At 40.3% G+C, this 22,817-nt stretch overlaps 1 protein-coding gene and 1 non-coding gene across 22 annotated transcripts in view; one reads left to right on the top strand and one right to left on the bottom strand.

Moving 5' to 3' along the window:
* Window positions 1-22,817, top strand: part of ARHGAP10 (Rho GTPase activating protein 10) — a 301,184-nt gene that overhangs the window by 105,077 nt on the left and 173,290 nt on the right. For all 21 annotated transcript variants that reach the window (XM_064491268.1, XM_064491252.1, XM_064491357.1 and 18 more), the window contains exons 5-9: window positions 5,272-5,373; window positions 11,478-11,588; window positions 13,461-13,565; window positions 19,057-19,186; window positions 22,270-22,376. In XM_064491268.1, the coding sequence (XP_064347338.1) occupies window positions 5,272-5,373; window positions 11,478-11,588; window positions 13,461-13,565; window positions 19,057-19,186; window positions 22,270-22,376 (555 nt within the window). The remainder of the gene's footprint in view (window positions 1-5,271; window positions 5,374-11,477; window positions 11,589-13,460; window positions 13,566-19,056; window positions 19,187-22,269; window positions 22,377-22,817) is intronic.
* On the bottom strand, window positions 3,790-3,862 carry TRNAA-AGC (transfer RNA alanine (anticodon AGC)). Its single transcript has one exon. It is a non-coding gene; the product is annotated as a tRNA-Ala (tRNA).

Below are 22,817 nucleotides of genomic sequence, written 5' to 3'. Positions count from 1 at the left end.
TGGTACCTTAGCAGCTCAGCCATTGCCCATTGCCAGACTCTTACCCCAAATTTCTCTTGTATTTCTTTTCAAGGCTACGTCTAAAGACTAAATGTTTAATAAAAACTGACTTCCTGAGATTTTGCGGATGAATGCAAAATACGGGTTAAAAATGCAAATCTATTTGAGTAATTTCTCAAATTATGTTTGATAAAGCAGGGGAAAATGTGGATTTAATTACACTTCTTTCATTTTAGTAGTAAAGACACTTAATCCGACCTGTCATGGCCCAGGGTGAGAGACCCTGGGATATACAAGGAGGAATTAAAACAGTGGCCCGCCTTCAAGACATTGGCAAGTCTGTCAAGTAAACAGGCAGTGAGAGTGCGCTGTGCGAAGTGCTCTAGCAGTAAGCATAGGTGTTGGGAACACACCCTGTCATCTGGGCTTTGGAGCGCCAGGGACGCCAATCAGCAAGACCTGATTGCCCCTCATTTGAATCTTGTTTCTGCCCCTTACATAGCTCTGCGATTTGGGGCAACTTAATTAAAGCCTCCAAGCCTCAGTTTGCTGATCTTTATTTTTTTTAATTTTTAAAAATTTTATTATTTTTTAATGGAAGTATTGGGGATGGAACCCAGGAACTCCTGCACACTAAACATGTGCTTTACCACTGAGCTCTACCCTCCCCCTTCCTGATCTTTAAAATGAGACTCCTGACACCTGTCCCCGAAGGTGATGGTGAGGGTTCAGTGAATGTGATCCTGCTTTCCTGGGGTCTCGGGCGGGGCCTGGCATAGACACGGTTGCGGTTATTTTCTGATCCCCTTTGCGACTTGATCCGTGTCAGCTTGCCCCACAAGAATTGCTCGGGTTTTCGTCCACTCCTGGCATGATGGGTTCAGAGCTAACGTGCCGGGGCATGGTGGCTGCGACCCTCCTGGGCAGATGGTGCCAAGGTGATGGGTCGGTGGCTCTGGAGCAGCTGCCCGGGAGCCAATACCCAGGTGCTTTGTCTGTGTCAGGGCTGCTGCAGCCTCTTCCCTCGTTCTTTGACGGATGTCTCCAGGGCCTCTCCTGGGTATGAGGACAAAGACTGAATTTTCCTCTCTTCGGAGAGGCTGAAGGAGCTGAAAGGCAAAAGCGGGTGTGGGGTTGGATAGGGCCAATGAAGTGTCAAGTAGGGAAGGTGACACTCGGGGCAGGAGTTAAGGGAGGGTGCTGTTTCCCCCACTGGAGGGGTTGGAGGGTGCTTCATGGAAGAGGTGGCATTTCACCTGGGCTGTAGGATGTCGGTAGACCAGGCAGAGGGAAGAACATGGGTTGCAAAACTCTGGTTGGCTGTGATACACAGGATTCCGTTTTAAAAAAATGCTCCTGCTGAGCGGATTACATGTATTACGAATCTTGTTTCTTGTAGCTATGGTATTACCACCCCCACCTTTTTATTTAAATAAAAAGAGAAAAAGAGTTGGACTCTCTAAGGAAGTCTTTATGCTCTTGTCTAAACTAGTCATGCCTTATTATTTAATGTTCATAGTTTGAAAGTAAGTTTTTTCATTTCCTCATCCTGGAAAATTTCTAAAATATCAAAACTAGTTAAAAAGGAGAGTTACCTGTTAACTTAAAAAGTTTTTTACCCCCTTCTTCTAAAACAAAACAAAAAATCCTGATGTCCTATAGAAATGTGGACAGTTCACAAATGTTCAAACTTCTGTGATTTCTTTGTATGTTTTGTATTCATTTTTCCATGGAGGTATAATGTGCTTTTTAATAAAGCAGAAAAAGTGCTTAATAAAGGGTGTTTTGTGTTAGGACCATTTACTTCTTTTCTTACATATTAATTGCATCTTCTCCCTGCTTTGTTCTTTGCCTTTTTGCTTATTTATTGTGTATGTCTTGGTATCTGGAGTTCTTAAGACTTCTTCCATTTCTTTTTTGGTCAGAAGTTCCTTCTCCATTCTGAGATCTGATGAAAATATTCTTTTTTTATGGCTTCATTTTTCACTTGTGACTCTTTCAATCCATCTGGAATTAATTTTGAGATGAGATGTGGTTCTCTTATTTCCAACCCATTAACCAATTATACCCACAGCATTGGTTGAATATTTCTTTGTCCAGTGATTTGTGATGACACCTTTATATGTATATGTCTTTGCTTCTAATATATTCAGAAAAACTGATTGTTTTGCTTCTTAGGTTTATGAATTCCCACTACGGCTGTTACACAGAATGCATCTTAACTGATGATGCTGTTTTAAGTAATAGCTTTTCTTTCCTATTTTTTTTTTTTTTTGCCATGTGTGATTTTATAACAGATTACAAGCCAACTTCCCATGAATGATATTTAACTTTTCAACATTTGTTTGGCTTACTTATGTTAAAACTAAAAAAAAAAAAAAAAAAAAAAAAAAAAAATTGTTGTTGTTGCCACCATTTAAAAATCATTGGGTTTTCCAGCTGTTCCAGAAAAATCAGAGGACGTGGCCTGTATACTGAGCTTAGGTTTCCACATGGCACAAATCTGCTGGAGCTCTGTCACAGCCCGCTGTTCTAGAACAGACAAGGGCCAGCTGGTTTACCTTTGCGCCCACCTCTCCTTATTTCCTTCCAGCTGGACACATGGACACAGACTCACTTTTTTTTTTTTTTTTTTGTATCTACAAATCCCAAACTCCCAATTTATACCTCCACTCCCCACTTTCTTTCCCAGTAAACATAAGTTTGTTTTCCATGTCTGTGAGTCTGTTTCTGTTTTGTAAATAAATTCATTTGTTTCAACTTTTTTGTTTTTAGAGGAATGCTGTTTTATTAAAAAAAAATTCATTGTATTTACGTTAACCCTTGATAGAGCCTTTCATCTTATATTGCTCAATTTATTTTATATATATACACACATGAATATAATTCCGTACATATATATGCATGTATATCCTATATTGCTGTGTTGAAGACACAAGGCTCTATTCTTTGATTGCTACTTGAACACAGTCCCTTTTAAAATTCATGCTATTTAAGCACCAAAAGTCACAGGAGTACAAAGAGTACAAAGAAACACAATAGTATTCTATAATGACATTGGGAACAAATGCAGGGAGAAATAAGTATCTAAGTCTTAAGATTCAAAATAAAACACAGCAGTGTTTGTGTAACACCATACCAAGAATGAACGAATGTATTTCCACTCTAATTGGTGGGTGTGATGTTGTTTCTTGGCTAAATTCTTTGTCCACAAAGCCTTGATACCGCCGTTCTCTTTCATTCCCAACTTAACCCACGTGCTCATTTCCATACCCGACTATTGCTGAGTGTGCTGGGTGTTTAGTTTTTACTGCTGATTTTAGCAGCACTGCTTCCTTTGTCCCATTCTGTGATTCAGATGAAATCAAAGGAGTAAAAATGTTTTCAGCATGCCTGCTGAGTACTGATCTGCAGGGATGGTCGATGTTTTAAACCACGTGATGTTGCTTTGCTGCAGTCGTGTGCTCAGCACAGGGGCTTGACCTCCAGTCCTGTCTTGTTTGAACCTGCGATGATGATACTCAGAGAAGGCTGTGACATGAGAACGCAGACTCACAGAATCATACGTGGCCACTAGAACTTGAGTCTTCTGACACCTAATCCAGCATATACTCTACAGTAGGAACTTTTAAAAATAGTGGAGATGAGAAGTAATGGTCATATGTTCTTTTTAGTTTACTTTCTGTTAGTCATTAAAATCGTTGAGGAAGAGTGTCATAATGGAAAGCAGGAAAGAGAGTTACCATGCCATATTAATGCCATAAGCTTTCTTTCTTTTTTTTTTTTAAATGGAGGTACTGGGGATTGAACCCAGGACCTCATGCATGCTAAGCATGTGCTCTACCACTGAGCTATACCCTCCCCCCACCTTAAGGTTTTAAAGAAATAGTTGTTAAGTTAAACCGAGGGCATGAAAAAAAAAGTGCTTCTGTTTCATCAAAAGTTTGCCCATTCCCATATACAGGTGAACCATAGGACCACCTTAGGACTGTATCTAAGAATGAGCTCATGCAAAAACAAATTCTTGCTCTTTTCAATAAGAAAACTAAGGTTCTGTGTTGTCAGGTTCCCACCCTCCCCAAAGTTGTGTGGCTCATTGGTAATTAAACTTGGAGTAGAAACACCCGTTCCTGAGTCTCTGTCTCTACCATCAATATCGGGGTTAATTTAAGTCCTTTAGGTGAGCTGACAGAGCTTCTGTTCCAGCTTCTCACAACGGTTTGCGGTCCCATGTAGTGAAAAAAGAATGATACATGCTAAGAAATAGAATTTAGCTGCTTTATTTACTCTCTTTGCTTAATAGGAAAAAGGTCACACCAGAAGAGGCTGGAAGAGCCCATTATTTTTGACTGAGACAATAGCAGTTGGGAAGTAAGAGAATGTTCCTTTCTGGGAGGCCTTGGAGCCTTGGGGAGAGCTGGAGTTAATGGAAACCATTTGACAGCATGAGGACATCGCTGTGTGCTCATTGGCGCTATTAAATTGGCAAGCAGTGTTGGGGAGATTGTCTTCTCTGCAGTTAAAATTTTGGTTACTTGTTTTCTCAAAAAGCTACTATAGCAAAAGGAAAGCAAATGCTGTTTCTAGGTGGTGCCTGAGAAATGTTTGTAATGTTCACCAGAGGATCTCAGTTCAAGTAGGTCAGTTTTATTTTAGGTCCCATTGACCTATTGATACGTATTCTAGGTCGTGTTACAGAAATCACCGCTAAGTTTTAGGTAAGTAGATGACATGGTCAGAGGATTTAATTGTTATATTCATACTGAACAATTGGGAAAGGTCTTCTCCAAGGTGGTCCCCTTCCCCTACCCCTGCTATGGTGATGATGATTATTTTTAATGTAGATCAAAACTTACTCAGCTTTAAATTAATTCCATTTCTATGCCAAAATCTGTAGCAAGTTTGCCTTTTTTAAGCTGCTGGTTCTTATGTATTCATGTTAGAAAAAATTTTTAAGTGAGGGACAAGTGAATGGCATTAATTCCAAACACTGATAAGTATAGAAGAGTTGAAAAATAACAGGCTTGAAAAAAAGTCCATTAAAGGAAAAAAGATAAGTGGCTATTCCATCCTGATGCTGTATTGATGATGAATAAGCAGTGGCCTGGGTGCAGATAGATTTCTCCAGATAATTTCTTCACACTTCGTGGTACTTTTTTTGTTTTCAGGTATTTTTCATATTTTGAGGTTCCCAGAATATGGATTAACAATGTGTATGCCTTTTCCCTCTGTTTATTCATAGTTGTCTGCATTTTTTTTTCTGATTTGTAGGAAGAAAAAAAGAAGTTTGACAAAGAGACAGAAAAGAACTATAGCCTGATTGATAAACATTTGAATTTATCAGCGAAAAAGAAAGACTCACATTTACAAGAGGTATTGTGTTTATTTTTCTCTTGTTTCTAAAATTTAATAGTCACTGCATGTCTTTTCTAAAAAAAAAAATGTGCTTTGCTTTTCAAAACGTTTCATCTAGGATTATTAGAGATGGAAAAAATGAACCAATATCACCATGAATTAAGAAAAAAAGCTCTTTCGGAACAGAACATAAAATAAGACATCTCGTAGTGATTAATGCAGCACGGATTCACAGTATTAAAAGCTTTGGTTCTGAGTATATATTCACAGGAACAGTCATTTTCACCAGCATTAGTGAGAACAGATATATTATTTTCAGGAATAGATCAGTTAACTGGCTTTCGAGACTTCTTTAAGAACTGAATTGAATAAGCTCACACACCATTTGGCTTCGACGTGAAGGCAGCATTAATCGTATTGAACGCTGAAGATTCAAGCGGTTTCAGCTTTGTCAGAAAGAGCATCTGTTTTACTTGTGTCAACAGACTCATTTTTGGGGGAGGGAGCCGTCTGTGAGGAGAAAGGAATTTATATTTTCTCTCTCGTTTTCTCTTTCTGTTTCTCTTCTCAAATTCCCTGCCCCTTGTTGTTCCTCGTTCATACACTTCCATGGAAACTCAGTTGTTTACAATTTGGAACATATGCTTTTCTTAAAAATAATGCTGTTTGCTGCTTGAAGGATCTTGACTCATCCCACAAAAGTGCGATTTTTTTTTCTCATTTATTTTTAAACACATGGAATCTGGGCATAACGTACTGCTGTAATACACACTTACTGAAGCATGATCAAAATGGCAACATTTCAGTATAAGCCTGGGTTACATTTAAATGTCACATATTTAGTTGCAAAGTCTGTGTGTATGTGTGTGGTGTGGTCATTTTGACGTTACCCACCTGTCACATTTTCTTTTGTCTCTAATACTTTTGACTGACATTTCGATGGTGTTTGATGGTCTATATAAGAGAAAGGCACTTTTGTACCATTTAATCCTCAGCACAATACTGGAGGAAGGTGGGGCTCCTTTCTCTCCATGTCCCATGTTGGGTAGAAAACCACTTCATTGTTATTTGTGCTCCCTCATCCTCCTCCCTCTGTCACCTGTGAAATGACAGCTGTTGCTCTTGTAGGCTGTCTTGATGTCAGCAATTTCCTACCTCTGTTCTTCCCTTAATCTCTCTTTTCAGGTATCCTGCAGGGACTCTGATGCCCCGAGTAAATTTCCATCTCCACGCCGCTGTATCTAATTGGGTATCATTCGCGGTACTGTGTAGGCAAAGTCTGTGGCGTTGTCCCTGGCACTCTCTCTCTCACCCACATCTGGACCATCAGTGTATGTCTTCCTCAGCTTCAGAATAGTCTCAGAGCATGGCCACTTCACCTGACCTCGACTCCATCACCCTGGCCAGAATGTGGGCATATCTCACACAGATCTCTGCAGGGACCTCCCTGCTCTCCCCAAGGCATTTCTACAGTCTGTTTTCCGTGGGGCAGGCAGTGAGCCATCGTGTGGCTTGTCTTTGAACACTCGGGGCCACGCCACCGTCCTCACACCCACACAGCTGCCTTGCTCGGGCTGGACTCTGTGTTGAGAGTCTTTGCTTTTGTTCATCCTTCTGCCTGGATCTCCCTGCCTCGCTCCTCCAAATAGTCTTCCAAACACTCTCCACTCAGACTTCCCCTTACTAGAGAAGTCTTCCGACTGTCTTACTTAGAGTGTTTGTTCCCCTTACTCTGCTTTTTTCCCCCTTACTCTTACCACAGCCATTTGCCTTACTGCCTGTTCGGTTGTTAATGTGGCTTCTTCCAACAGGATGTAAGCTCCTTGCAGGTAAAATCATTGTTCTGTTTGGTACTCTGTCCCCGGTGCTTAGAATCGGACTTGTCAGTGAGTAGGCACTTAATAAATATTTATTGAATGAACAGGTGTGAGAGGCTTGCACGGTGAGCTTGGGCTTCGGCTGTTTCATCATTCCCAAAGATAATTAAGCTCTGTATTGGCAATTTGAGGAGACTCTCAAATTGAATCATTTCACGTTTACTGAGATTACATATCCTTTCCTGTCTTGCTCAGTTTGCTCTCTACAAACGCCAGCTCCCACCTGACATGTCTATTGCAAGCATGCAGGCCTTAAGAAGGGGGATGCTCTTCAAAGGGAAACAGGTTCGATGTGGATTTTGGCTGCTTTTGGCAGTGGCTAGTGCATTGCTGATCTTTAGTGAATTGAGTTGAAGTGCTCAAGGGATTAATAAAGGTTGCTGGAAGTCGTCCTCAGCCTGGGCATGGAAACTTGTTATCTCTTCTTTCCTCTTGTTTCCAAGGAAAATGACAGGAGAAAATTGTGGCAAACACCAGGCTGGCAGTTTTGGTAATTCTGTTATGATCTTTACCTAGAGCTCTATGTTTCTTGAGCACAGTAACTACTGCCTGCATCACATCCCTAAATTCTGATTAATATTTGTGCTAGAACAAGAATTAGATATTTGAGAAAATTCCATTACTGCTGAATTTTGATGTGTATTTTTGTTTCCTGAGTAGTCAAATAATTTTATTGCAGTAAATATGACTAGAAAAATAGGCCCTTTGGATATCTTTGAGTGATCTACTCTCATTATGTGTATTTACAGGAGGAACGGTCAGGAATGAGATGATCATCAAATTGAAATTGTATGTTTGTTAAAAATGACTTTTGCTTGTTGTAGCAGACTAAGTGTGTGTTTTCCAGCACCACCAAGCAGTTAACTCAATTCTGACACTGTCTGCCTGGAGATGGCTTCAAATCTTACAGGTTTATGGCTCAGTCCTACAAGATTGCCCCATTTCTGACACCAGTTGCAAGTCCTTGTTACCTGTGCTTCTGACTGACTGTATCACTATAAGTGTGTGTGTGTGTGTGTGTGTGTGTATAAAACTATATAAATAAGAGGTTCCTGTGACTCCTTCCTTGGGTTTGAGTAATTTGCTAGAGTGGCTCATGGAACTCAGAAATATTTACGTAAGTTTTCTAGCTTACTATAAAGGATAAGACAGAGGATACAGATGAACAGCCAGATGAAGTACACAGGGTGGGGTCTGGAAGGGTCCCAAGTGCAGAAACTTCTGACCTCCTGGAACTGAGGTTCTTCACTCTCTGGGTAAGTGGACGGGTTTTCTGGTGACCTGAAATAAATAGATGGCCTGATATTTCTCTAGTAAAGATGGGTTTACTTGGGATCAGTTTGTGGTCTGCAAGCATGGCAAGCCATGTGCAAGTTCCCCCAGGGCAAGGGAAGCAGCACCCTTTTATAGAGAGGAAAAGGAAGTTGTAGTAGGCAAAGAGGCCGTGGCTTTTCACTGGCTGCGTCCTTGCTAGGGGAGAAGAGCAGTCCCCCTCCTTCCTGTTGGTCTCTGCTCCGGTCGCAGGCTGCGAGAGCTCCCCCTTCTGGTCTCCCGGCTCTGTTTAATTGAGGTTTCTGTGTATTAATTTTTCACGGACGCTCATGAACTGCTGCTCAGGAGTTTTTATAGAGCTTAATCTGTAGTGCTTCCCCATTCCCAGAGGTTGAGGGGTGGGGCCGAAAGTTCCAACCCTCTGATCAGTTGGTCTTCCGGGTGCTATCTTGGGGCCTCACCCTAAGTGACCTCATTAGCTTAAATTCAAGTGTTCTCAAGACAGGCTCCTTACAGATGACAAAAGACACTTCCCTCACTCAGGAAACTCCCAGTGCTTTAGGAGGTTTGTTGCGGGAACCTGGGACAGAGACCAGATACATTTCCTATTATACCACATGAATAGTGATTGAGTCAGGCTAAAGGTCTGTGCTGCTAGGCATAATTTGGGTGTCTGTAAATTATGGGTTATTGACACTGTGAAGGATTCTGGTGATTTAATCATGCACAGCAGTTCTGAATGCTCAGAACATTAGGAGGCTATTGATAGAGGCTGACCAGCGATGCTGGGGTAATTGCAGTAGCACAACCAGGAGAGAGAATCCACTAAAAAAAATGGCTGGGGGAAGGTGTAGCTCAGTGGTAGAGTGCATGCTTCTCATTTGGCTTAGTTAATAAACACTGTTATTTATTGCATTTAAACGTTACTTTAAAAATCACTGGATGACAAAAAAAATTGCATCAATGTTTTGTAGTTCTCCATATATAAGTCTTTCACCTCCTTGGTCATATTTATTCCTAAGTATTTTATTCTTTTGGCTACGATTTTAAAAGGGATTGTCTCTTTACTCTCTTTCCTTGTGGATTCATTGTTAGTGCAAAGAAGTGCCACTGATTTCTGTACGTTAATCTTGTATCCTGCTACCTTGCCAAGTTCTTTCATTAGCTCCAGTAGTTTTTGTGTGGAGAAAACTTACTACATGTTAGATACATTTTTTTTTCCAAAAATTAAAAAATTTTTGTTGTGGTAAAATAGATATAACAGAAAATGTATGATTTCAACCATTGACAAGTATACAGTTAGTTCAGTGTCATGAAGAACAGTCACATTGTTGTGCAACCAGTCACCACATTTCATCTGTAGAACCCTTTTCAGCTCACAGTGCTGAAACTCTATGTGCTTTGAACAGTAGCTCCCCATCCCCTGTCTTCCCACCTCCAGACCACCAATCAGCTTCCTGTCTCTGTGAATTTCACTGTTCCAGGCACCTTGTATCAGTGGAATTGTACAGTATTTGTCCTACTGTGACTGGCTTACTTCACTTGGCATAGTGTGCTCAGAGTTCATCCTCATTGTAGCAGGTGTCAGAATTTCCTTCCTTTTTGAGGCTGAAAAACATTCCATTATCTGTATTGACCACATTTTGTTTGTTCATGTGTCAGTGGACACTTTGGTTGCTTCTACCATTTAGCTCTTGTGAATAACACTGCTCTGAATGGGGGTGTGCCAGTATCTGTTTGAGTCCCTGCTTTCGTTCTTGGGAGTATACACGCAGAAGTGGAATTACTGGAGTGTTTGGTAGTTCTATTGTTAATCTCTTTTTGGAGAATTGCCGTACTGTTTTCCACAGCAGCTGCATCATTTTACATTCTAACCCGCAGTGCACAAAGTTTCAGTTTCTCCACATCCTCACCAATTTGTTTTTTCTTTTTTTGGATAGGTTCTTTTCTTTCTTTCTTTTTTGATAAGTTTGTGTTTCCTTTTCTTTCTCTTTTCTTTCTTCTCCTTCCTTCCGTCCTTCATTCCTTCTGTCCTTCCTTCCTTCCTTCCATAAATGTGGGTTGGTACCTTGTGGTTTTGGTTTGTATTTCCCTAATGATGAGTGATGTTGAGCATCTTTCCATGTGCTTAGATATGGCCCCTTTAGATAAGTGTCCAGATAAATACTTGTAAAAGTAAAATTAGTCACGTTAGGAAATACACGATGCCTTGTAGGAACTGTCTTGAGGACACGTGGCTTCTCCGCTGTTCCTCCCTGGAGCCGTGCTCCTCTTCCAGGTCCTTTCTCGTTAGACAAGATAAGCTGGAACCATTTTTTGGAGTAGTGTCCTGAAACCATGTGATGCCTTTTCCCTCCCGGTAGATGGGACCTTGTGAGGGCTTAGGAGCATGACTGCCTGCAGGTGGGCTTCCTGCCCAGGCCTGCCTGTGAGAGCCAAGTTCTTGAGCTGGTGCCACGGGCACCTCTTCCTCACCTGCTGCCTTCACTCATGAGTGCTGAGGTGACTGGGATTTGCTCAACTCCCTTCCCTAGGCCACTTCATTCTTAGGGGATTTGTTAACGGAAATAACGCAGGTGTAATTTGGGTTCTGTGTATGCGGCCACCGTGGGTGTCACTTGTGGTTAGGGTAGGTTTTTCACAAAGAGCTTAACGGTGTGATTGTCAGTCCTTTGGGGTCAACCTCGTCACAGAGAACAGGGATTGGCAACGTTTTTCTGCAGAGAGTCAGATAGTAAACATTGTATTAGACTTAGGAAGACCACAAGGTTCCTGTCTCAACTACTCAGTCTCTTGAACTAATCAGCTACTGTAGCAGGAAAGAAGTCATGGAAGACACACGCATCAGTAGTCATGACTAGAGTCCAATCCAACCTCACTTACAGGCGGCGGGCCACGTCTGGCCCATAGACTGTAGCTTTGCAGAGCTGGGGTAAATCTTTAATTTGACCAGCCTCCATTGTTTTAACACAGGCAGATATCCAAGTGGAACAAAACCGGCAACACTTTTACGAACTGTCTCTTGAATACGTATGCAAGCTTCAGGAAATCCAAGAAAGGAAGAAGTTTGAGTTTGTGGAACCCGTAAGTATATAATAGCACGTTGTTCTGCTAGTTGAATTATGGATGAAGTAAAAATTTTTTCTTTCAAGAGCTAATGTATGGTTGCTAGAGTCTGTAATGCATAAACATGAGGCAAGACACCGCACTTTGTAAACAGCGGACCCAGATAGCCATGAAGTTGAAGAATCACCTCTAAATAGTGGTTCTCTGCCTTCTTTGCATAGCAGCGTGCAGTGCAGAGTTTCCTCTTGCTACGTGGTCTCCAGGACTCTGCAGTTAGGTCAGTTTCTGCTGCCCTAGTGGTGACTCCACCCTTGAAAGAAATCCCCTTGAAAGAAATTATATTGGAATGTGAGTGAGAGTGTTGGTGTTTTGGGGATAATCTCCCCTCTACTCAAATTTGTTTTTAAAGCAAGGGCACCAGTCCAGACTTTGAAACTTTCAACAATGATTGATAACATTATTTCTAATACAGCTCACAATGCTTATGCAATTTAAGAACCAGTGCATGGAGCTTTTGAAACTGTTTTGTGAGTTGCCCTGATGTTTCGTTATACTTATTTTAGAAACACATGGTTTTCGTTTGTGCTTCTATAGATGTACTCTTGATTGCTGCAGTTACTTATATATGAATATATGTATTCTGAATCCAAATGTGAAGGGCATTTCATACTGTGGGTTTTGGAAAAAACATATATAGGTACACTGAGATTCCTGACTCTCAAGATTCATTTTAATTTTAATATAGACTATATTGCATGTGATTGAAAAAACCCAGCTTTCTTGAGAGAATTCATATGCAGTACAATTTACCCATTGTGTTTATGATTTTGAGAAACAAACAAACTCAATTAATGATTAATTTCAAAATTAGCAGTTAAATCAACTACATGTCAATAAAAAACAAAATTAAAAAAAAATTAGCTTTTGTGGAAGCTGTGGGCCAGTGGAGTAATAGAACTAACCTAAACAAAGAAAACCTCCTTAAAGCTTTCTTTTCATGTGAAATTAGAAAAATGGCCTACATTTATTGAGCACTTTCAATGCTCAGTTATTACTCAGGTCATTGTTTTAAGCACTTTACTGTGATCTTGCGTGTATTCCATATCCTTAAGGAGATATCTTTATTATCCTACTTAGCAAATGTAGAAATCAGAGAAACTTCAGTAATTTGCCCATCTGACATCGCTGAAGTTGGGAATTGACCCCTGCTGGCCAGAGTCCCAGATTCCTAACCATTAAACTGCGTGACCTTCTGGAGAAAATGAATTTCAGGATTTCTTTCACCCTCACCCCAAATCCCTCTTACTCTAGATTTACTCACATGTGGGACAGAAGCAGCTGCCTTCTTATCAAGAGCCTCTGGTGGAGAGTTTGTGGGAAACTCAGGGCTTAATAACTGCCCCGTCTCTGCCCTACTCCCTGAGCATCCTTGTCAACAAAATAGAGGTTGCTCTGCACCGAATGCTCCTTCAAAGAGCCTTTAGCTCTTTGTTCTGCATTTCACGGTCCTTATAGGTTCTGTTGCCTTATAGTGATAACAATTTCAATTATAAATCCATGTAGGGGGTCTCTTGATCTAAAAAAAAAAAAGCACAAATGGCTGATGTAGAATTCCATTTCTCCTATACAGCATACTATCAAAGCTGCCTAAATGGCTGTGATATTTAGGGGAAAAAAAATCACAAGTCCTTCAGTTTTTATAGGGACTGATTCGTGAATAATAAGCAGTTAGATTTAATTGAATTCTAGTGACTTCCTTTTAATTATTTTACTTCAATAGAATCACAATGTGGTGACGAGAAATAAGTGGCTGTTTTTATTTACTTTTTTCTCCTGAGGTTTTTATTTTTGTGTGTGTGTGTTAATGTTTCTTTTTCTCCTTTGTTTTAGATGCTGTCATTTTTTCAGGGAATGTTTACTTTCTATCATCAGGGCCATGAACTTGCCAAAGACTTTAATCACTACAAAATGGAACTGCAGATCAACATTCAGAATGTAAGGAAGTGAACACTTTCTCATACAAAAAGGTGTTTGAGACGTGTATTTTTGTTTTATTTGGTATATGAAAAGCTTAAACTGAGACCAGGCTGATCTGTCGGTACTGAGAAACTGAGGCTATGTCGCCACCTTCCGGTCAGTTCTCAGCAGAACAAACTGCTCTCCATCTAAGTGAGGCTCACACAGTTAGTTCTGCCACCTGGCGGCTCTTTAAAAAAATTCATTTCATGTAATTTATTTTTCTTCCCTTATTTTCAGAAAAGTCACAAAGTATGTTTTTATAATCAGAATTTTGCATAATTTGCTTCATTGTTAATTTTCCAGGTTAATTGCGATATAATTAACGCACAACAGCACTTGTAAAGTTGAAGGGGTACAGCATAATGGCTTGGCTTACGTATATTGTGAAATGATCTCCACGATAAGTTTAGTAAATACCTATCACCTCATACAGTTACAAATTTTTTTTCTTTGTGATGATAACTTTGAGTGTCTACTCTCTTAGCAACTTTGAAACATACACGGCAGTGTCAACCAGCCATCTTGCACTTTGTGGGACAGTTTTAAGGATAAGCTTTGTTGGGTAGCCCTAAGTTCACCATGTGTGACATACAGACAAATAGCCCACCACCTTAGATTGAAGGCATTTCAGTTATAGTCTCTGTTACCTGTATGTATTACTTGATTTTTATTCCCAGATAGGCTTACACTTCCAGTGGAATTTCTTTCCTGGGTTTTATGCATTTCCACTAACATACTGGTGTTCACAGTTGCTGTTGGTCTCTATTATTTTCCTAAAAAACGTATGCCTTCTGTTAAGTCTTGGATAAAGAAATTTTGGAGAACTTTATTGAGTAAACAGAATGATGTATGTGATCTTGATCAGAAGATGATAGATGTTTTTCCTTTTAACACTTCAGTTGATTTTGGAAGTGTCCTCATTGAAAAGCTGTTCAGGTTATGTTTAGTGTAATTTCAAAAGTTATTAGAAATATAGGGAATGAGTTTTGGGACCAACTCCTAACACATCCTGGAAGACATACAAGTAGAAGAATGGGAATCTCTTTGCTGTTTGCTACCTGACCTTCAACGTTTTATAATCTTAGAAACTGAGGAGGAATGGTTTTCACGTAGCTGTCGTTTCTAAGTTATTTTGGGATTGTTCCGTATGCTTAGGAATGTCGATAATGATATCTCCTGTGTTTTGTAATTCATGTGTCAATTTGTATTTAAAGATTGTACAGCCTTTCAACTGAATGACTAAAAGAGTAGATTCCTCCATTCACCCCCCAAGATCAGTGATATAATGAGCAGGTTTAAAAAATATATCAACGTATACAGGTGTAGATTACTGCTCAGTTCAAAACTGTCTCTGTAAGCAGTAGAACTAGGTAGGTAGTTAGGTAGTAGTCTGGCGCATCTGTGATTTATGAGAATACTTTTGCAGACAGCAGAACAGTGTTATAAAAAAGAACGTTACGTAGTTTAGCAGATGAGGCTATAATCCTGATTTTTCTTACTCTCCGCCAACTGGCTATATTAACTTGTAGAATCCATTTTTCTGTCTGTACCTCATCGGTCAAGTGTAGGGCTGGCCTGGATGAGACCCTTCAGGCAGAACTGAATCCCTGATTTGTGTAAAATGAGGAGGCAAGACCTCTTATTCAAAAATGAAGGATTTCAAGACAGCAACAGCCAAGCATTAAATTAAGTGCCCGACCTTCTGAGACTACCTGCCTGTGAAGCCAGCTCCACCTCAAGGTCTGGGGTGAGGTGTGAGAAACTACCCCTGCACGGCTGGCTTATGTGTGGCAGTTCATTCATCACACACCCTTGGGGTCAGGAGGATATTGTTACTTTACATACACCACAGTGATTTTGGAAAGACCCAAGATTGATCTGTCTGTCTGTCTATCTGTTAAAATACTGTTAGTTACAATGTGTCAGTTTCTGGTGTACAGCACCATGTCCCAGTCATGCATATACATACATATATTCACTTTCATATTTTTTTCATTAAAGGTTATTACAAGATATTGAATGTAATTCCCTGTGCTATACAGCAGAAACTTGTTTTAATCTATTTTTATATATAGTGGCTAACATTTGTACATTTCAAACTCCTAAATTTATCCTTCCCACCCCCTCTCTCCGGTAACCATAAGATTGTTTGCTATGTCTGCGAGTCTGTTTCTGTTTTGTAGACGAGTTCATAGTGTCCTTTTATTATTTCTTTCTTTTTTTTTTTTTAAGATTCCACATATGAGTGATATCATGGTATTTTTCTTTCTCTTTCTGGATTATTTCACAGAATGATAATCTTTAGGTCCATCCATGTTGCTGCAAATGGCATTATTTTATTCTTTTTTATGGCTGAGTAATATTCCATTGTATAAATATACCACAATTTCTTTATCCATTCATCTGTCAGTGGACACTTAGGTTTGTTTCCATGTCTTGGCTATTGTAAGTAGTGCTGCTATGAACATTGAGGTGCAGGTGTCTTTTTGAATTAAGGTTCCCTCTGGATATATGCCCTAGAGTGGGATTGCTGAGTCATATGGTAAGTCTATTTTAAGTCTTTTGAGGAACCTCCATACTGTTTTCCACAGAGACTGCAGTAAACTGCATTCCCACCAGCATTGTAGGAGGGTTCCTTCCCTTTTCTCCACAGCCTCTCCAACATTTATTGTTCATGGACTTTTGAGTAATGACCATTCTGACTGGTGTGAAGTGATACCTCATTATAATTTGGATTTGCATTTCTCTAATAATTAGTGATATTGAGCATTTTTTCATGTGCCTTTTGGCTATTTGTATGAGAAAGACCTAAGATTTAAATGGGAATGAGCGACACTCAGGCATGAAATGCTATAAACAAAATTTGAAGGCAGCTGTCATTGAAATGATTCACCTGGTTAATATCCTTTGTATGTTAAGACCCTAACACACATGCGTGGTAACATTCGTTTCACATAGAGAAATGAGCAAAGAATAAAAAATACTCATTTTCTGTACCCCCTGTAACTTACGGGTTGTCATTAGTAAATTGCCCAATCCCCAACCTCTTCCCCAAACTCTCCTCTCTGCCTATGATTCTGGCTCTTTCTGAGGCTGGTCCTGCGTCTCTACAGGTAGAGGCTCTTTCCCACCTCACCTTCTGTGTCGAGAACACCTGATCTAGGAGTCTCCTTTGCTCTTCATTTTTGCTTCTAGCTAATTCTTTTCCCTTTAGAAAGACCAGCCCCTTGGAAACACATGAACACTCTCATGTGACCTATTATAATGCTTCCAGTCTAACATTACTATTACTTGATACTGACCCATACACCTAGAATTTAGAATTAGAAATTGCCAGGTTCCAGCCACTCTATTGTTTGTGCTCAAATTTAAAAAATGTAATTTTCACCATTACTCATAATTAACCTGAAACGATACATTAAAAAAAAAGTAGCAAAACCTTCCTTTCCCTTCCCGGTGCCGAGTCACAAGCATCTGAGGAAGGAGGGCAGTGAGGGCAGGGGGTACCACCATATGGAGGGTCTGCAGCAATGAAAGTGAGGGTGGGAGGGCACAGAGGCAGCATGCGGAGGAGGTGGCTGGAATATTTGGGAGACTGGTTACATTGAACAGATATGTTAATCGAGCAAATAAGTAAATATACTGAGAGTAATGGGAGCCAGATTTTTCACTGTCTGAAAAGTGCAGAATTAGAAAAGGATAATCTAGAAAGAAATCTGTATCCAAAGGAAGTATTGGATTGGAATTAAATGTCATGATATGAACTCATGTGTTTTAAAATACACAGATAGATACAGAAGTTGTGATATGTATATGTACATATATATGTATGTCTGTGTATGTATACACATATACACATTTCCTCAGTCTTTTCTTCCAGGAAAACCTAGAAGCAGTGACACCCCCTTAGCTGTGAGCACGTTGTGCCTAGACCTTGGCTTCTAAATACTACACACCACTGAAGGGAGTAAGGGCTCCTTTGGGGAATGGCTGATGTGAGGACTGGGCCAGAGGAGGTATAAGGTAAACCTGGGATACCTTTTTGGATCAGAAAGTAAGGGGTTACTCAGAAAATTAAGAGAGTATGTCAGAAGACACAGGTGCCAGCTAGAAGGGACGCCTGCTGGTCAAATCCAGGATGATTTGAGCATTAACCTATGATTTGGGCATTAACCTAAATACTGAGATGGAACTCATGAGGTTAACAGGACTGTGTATGTGCTAGCATGTGTCATATATGGCATGCACATATGTGTGTGTGTATGTATAGTTGTTAGACACAGAGATGGAATGAAGTGAGGATTGAGAGGAATCTCAGTATAGTGACAAAGAAGAATAAAATAAGGGTATAATCAGTATTAAGATGGGGACAAGAAATCCCAGAGGCATGAGAAGTGGGAAGGCAAGAGAGGGGACTGGCCATCCGCAAGTGAGCCCCACCCTCTTTGCTGCCCTGTACTTTATATAAAGGAGTTAAAACAAAAACCAAAAACCACCTCTCAGCTTGTGTTTAAAATAAGCCTCTGCAGTTAAGTTTCCCCTCTACAATCTACATTTATCAGACTCTCCATCCCCCTAAAACATGTGCCATTCTATCATTTTTCTGCATTTGGAACCCTTGGTAACCTCTTCCCTTGTAGGGAGGAGAGAGGAGAAATTTCAATAATAATTTTTCATCTCAGCTCCTCCGCAGTTTCACATCAGCAGTTTTTCAGTATTAATACAATTATTTTTGAGTGTGGATGAAAGAAATGTCCAGAAACTTGGCGGTGCTGACTCAGCACGTTTGCCTGGGTAATTTTGTCACTTCACCTTGCATGTCCGTTTTCAGTCTAGCTGTTTGACAGAGATGTTGGCATCCCAAGTCCCCTGGGTTTTGGCAATGTGATTTGTCTCTTTAGGTATCAAAGACATTATTTATAGGTGAGACTCCCCCACCCCCACCTTCTTCTATGAAGAAATGTCATTTTCAAGCGCAATTGCCATGACCTGAAAAAAATGACACTCATATTGATTAGTTTGCAAAGAAGAATTAAATTTCTCAGATTCTGAGTACTTAAACCTATTGCTAATGTGATAGTAAGGAGTCAGATTGATTGTTTCAAAGGAAAGACTTCCCATTTTTTGAAAACCTTTAAGATTTAGTAATATTGTGAGACCTGGAGGCAGGAATTCTTATGTTGAATAATGGAGTTATTCTTGGTGTTAGAGAGTTTCCATAGTAAATAACCTCTAGTAACCTTGATTTCTACTCCTCTATTAACTACGTAACCACTGCTTTTTTTTTTTTTTTCTATGAACAGCAATCTCAACAGAGACCCACTGGAAAGGATGGGTATATTTTGAGAAATTAATAGGAAAATGCTACAAATTTTATTAGTTATCCAGAGACTTAAACATGTATGTGAAAAAGCTCATGTGAGAACTTAAAATTTATATATATATATATTTTTTCAATCTGTTTCAGACACGGAATCGTTTTGAAGGAACAAGATCAGAAGTGGAAGAACTTATGAACAAAATTAGACAGAATCCCAGGGACCACAAACGGGCAAGTCAGTTCACTGCAGAAGGCTACCTGTATGTACAGGAAAAAAGTAAGAGGCTTGTCAACAGTGATGAGTGCTTTAATGGGAGGGCCAATTAAAACTTATTAAAAAACCCCTTACTGTCCTTACTCTGATGTTTTTGGAATAATTATTCCTACCACTTTCTTTTCTCTCTCCTATGCTAGAAGGTGAATGTTGCACTTTTTTTTTTTGTGGGGGAAACACATTCCTGCCCTAGGGAGAGGACGGTGTGGTTAGGAACTCTGTGAGCACCCTGCTTTCCAGCCACGTCCTTGAATTCTGTGCCACGCTTTGCTAAAACTTGCTTGCAGAGGAGCTGGGGTTTGGTGGAAGGCTGAAAATGAGTAGTACCTTTTTCCTCCTTTCCTCTCACCTCCATTTATATCAACACACACACATTCATATACATATGCACCCCCCCCACCCCATAAACCTGCTCCATGTTAAAGTCAAGGACGTATTTCTCTTCTTTCACACCATTTCTTTCCGTACCTATCTGAAATCATTAGTTCTTTCTAAAATTATCAGGGCAATTGCACAGGGCTGTAAAAAAACGTTCCTAGATGGCATCTTTACTTATCTCACCGAGTTTTCAGTCTTGTTGCTGTCTTAGTGAGTGTGCAGTGCATAGGGTAGCCTGATTTTGAAATTAAGGCCCCCCAAAACTCTTTCATACTTCTGACAGTTTGGTGTTACTTTAACGATGAAGCTCTTACAGGACCTCTTCGCCTGTCGAGCTTGGTTGCCAGTTAGTAGAAAGGAGGAGCATGTGAAGATGTTTCTGTATTTCCTCTTTTCCTCCCTTCTTCCCCTGGACTGAAGCCAGGGTGCTTTGGAATTTTCATTTCATTTGTTAACTGCGGCTGATTGACAGGACCTTGAAACTGAGCAGTGCCACAGCAGAGCATCCTCAGGGCCAGCCCTGTGATAGTGGTGTTACTGTCGTAACGGTGGTTCTTTTTTCATTTGCCCTCATTGACTGTGGGCTCAGTCTTCACATCTCAGGAAGAAGAGTTATGTAGCATGGTGGCACTCTAAATTTTTCTGATGCTTTATGTTCTTATTCTCAATTTGTTTACTGAAGTTGAGAGAACTAAATTAAAAGACGGGACACAGACCTTATAGGTCCAAGTGGAAAAGCAGAGGAAACTTTAATTTTTAGATTCAAAACTGTCACTTGACTGGCTTTGAGAGAAACTGGGCTGAAATTGCACAGAAAAAAACAACAAAAACGATAGTGTTAGAATTCTTCTCTTGTTAACTGTGTACCAGGCACTGGGCTAATTTCTTTTTTTTTTAATTTATTTATTTTTAAGTTTTTATGTTATTATTTATTTTAGTGGAGGTACTGGGGATGGAACCCAGGACCTCATGCATGCTAAGTATGGACTCTACCACCGAGCCATACCCTCTCCCCAGCTACAAATTTTTTATACAACTTGTTTCATTTAATCCATTAAAAACCTTTATGAAGTGTAAGTGCTGTTATGACCCCATTTACCATTGAGAACACGGAAGCGCTGAGAGGTAAATGATGTTATCCTGGATCATTCAGCTTCCTAAATGCTGGATTTGTCTGAGACTGGAGTCCGTGTTGCATTCTCCCCCACAGTATTGCCTGAAGGTTTGGCGGTGTGAGAAACAGTCATTAATTTCTATGCTCAGGGCTTGTTGAGTAGGGTCAGTTAGTGTTAGGAGAGGATGGCAGCTTAATTAGCAGAAGGACCTTAATATTTGGGGCCAAAGACTCTGAGGTTTGACTCATTTCTCAGGCATTTGGTCTAAGCTTAAGATTTTTTAAGATTAAAAAGACAATCATGTATGTATTCCTCCTCAAGGCACTTTTCTTGGTATTGAATGAAATACTCTAGTATTTTTATGAACCATAAAATTCAATACAAATGCTTATTATTGATAACACACACATACCAGAGTTGCCTGAACTCTGGTCTTTGCACTAATGATGGTCTGAGATGAGATTTATTGTGGTCCAGTAACCCCTTTCATCCCCCTCCCCCACCCCCAAGATAATGTAATTCATTCTTCCTAAAGCTAAATGCATTTCTTTCACATGACTCCTTTTCCTCTCCTAAGTTTGTCCTTCTAGATTTTTAGGTATAAGGGGTTTATTTGTTTGTAGGTGAAATGATGGTGATAATAGGTATTAATTGCTTTTTAAAAAAATTGGATGTCTTTACTTGGTAAAAGAAAAGATTATCAAACTGTGTTGGGGCTAACTTTTGTTTTGTTATGATGGGAACGTCACTGGCTCTTTGAAGTTCTAGATGCTAGCTCCCCCGACTTAGCCCATCGTCTTTGAAGAGCTCTGATGGTTGTAATACTGACTTAGCAAGAGGTTAAAAATGGTTCCGAGAATGTTCTGGTGCACACGTGGTCAGCTTACCCCTAGATCCTTCACACTTCATTTTAAAGCTTAGCTTTACCGTTATTAGTCAGTGAGCTGCTTATGAAGTACCATGGTGGGCTTACAGTGCTTGATGGATTTCTAGACTAGATGCTTTGCAGCGTGTGATTCTACAGTTGTGTCATTTTGAGAGGCCAGCATTGAATCCAAAACCATCACATAAATTCAGTGGAATTCTTGAAACCCTCATGAGTTCTTCATACATAGACACACACAAGAAATAGAGTTTACGATGAAGAGATTTTCAGGTATGAGATCATCGTCTAGCAAACTCTTTGAAAAGTGTCTTTAGGGGAAGATATAGTTTAAGTGGTAGAGCATGTGCTTAGCATGCGCAGGGTCCTGGGTTCAGTCCCCAGTACCTCCATTAAATAAATAAACAAACCTAATCACCTCCCTCCCCCGCAAAAAAAAAAAAAAAAAAAGAAAAAAGAAAAAACAGTATGTGTTTAAATTACTTCTGTGTTGCTGAAAGCTGTTAGGACCTTTCTGCAAACTACCCCTACGAGCCTTATCATTTCCCCTGGCTTTGCCCTTGCCTGAGGACCCTCCGTGTTGCTGCTTTGTTTCCTTGAGCTTTGTTAGGTGCTGCTTCTTGGGGTTTCCCTCTTTAGTGATGTGTTTGGGGCTCTGCATTGAGTGCTTATTTATGAGCAAAAACGGCAAGTTCTGTTTCTTGTTGAAGGGCCGCCCCCCTTCGGTTCCAGCTGGGTCAAGCACTACTGCATGTATCGGAAAGCAGCCAAGAAGTTCAACATCATCCCGTTCGAGCACAGGTCTGGGGGGAAGCTTGTGAGTATTCGCGCGTGCTCCCCATTTACTTGCTCCTCCTGTAAAGGAGCGGGGAGACCCCGGAGCTGGCTGGGGAGGAAAGGGGCCGTCTGCATGTGTTTTAAGCGGAAGCTGCCGCTCATTGCAGCAGTAATAGTCAGAACAAAGCTCTTCCCACCAGTGCTGAACCTAACTTAGCAGATTTTAAGAAGGCTAGTTCATTGCTTGCTGGGTGGATGGGCATAATTTTGCTTATGTGAAAACAGAATTAACCCAAGTTCACTTCTGTTTATCTGTGCTTTACATCTTCCCGAAAAATACCTAAAGCAGCTTGTAATACAAGTGCATTTTTGTGATAATGAAACAGACATGGAACTTCAGGACCATGACAAAGAGGAGGAAGTGAGGAGGTCACTCTTGGAGGGTGGTAGGGGTAAGACTGAGCATGAGGTGCAACTGTGA

The sequence above is a fragment of the Camelus dromedarius genome, chromosome 1 (assembly GCF_036321535.1).
Source record: "Camelus dromedarius isolate mCamDro1 chromosome 1, mCamDro1.pat, whole genome shotgun sequence".
Taxonomy (NCBI): domain Eukaryota; kingdom Metazoa; phylum Chordata; class Mammalia; order Artiodactyla; family Camelidae; genus Camelus; species Camelus dromedarius.
Note: the sequence above shows the minus strand (reverse complement) of the source record. Positions and strands in the feature narration are given on the sequence as shown.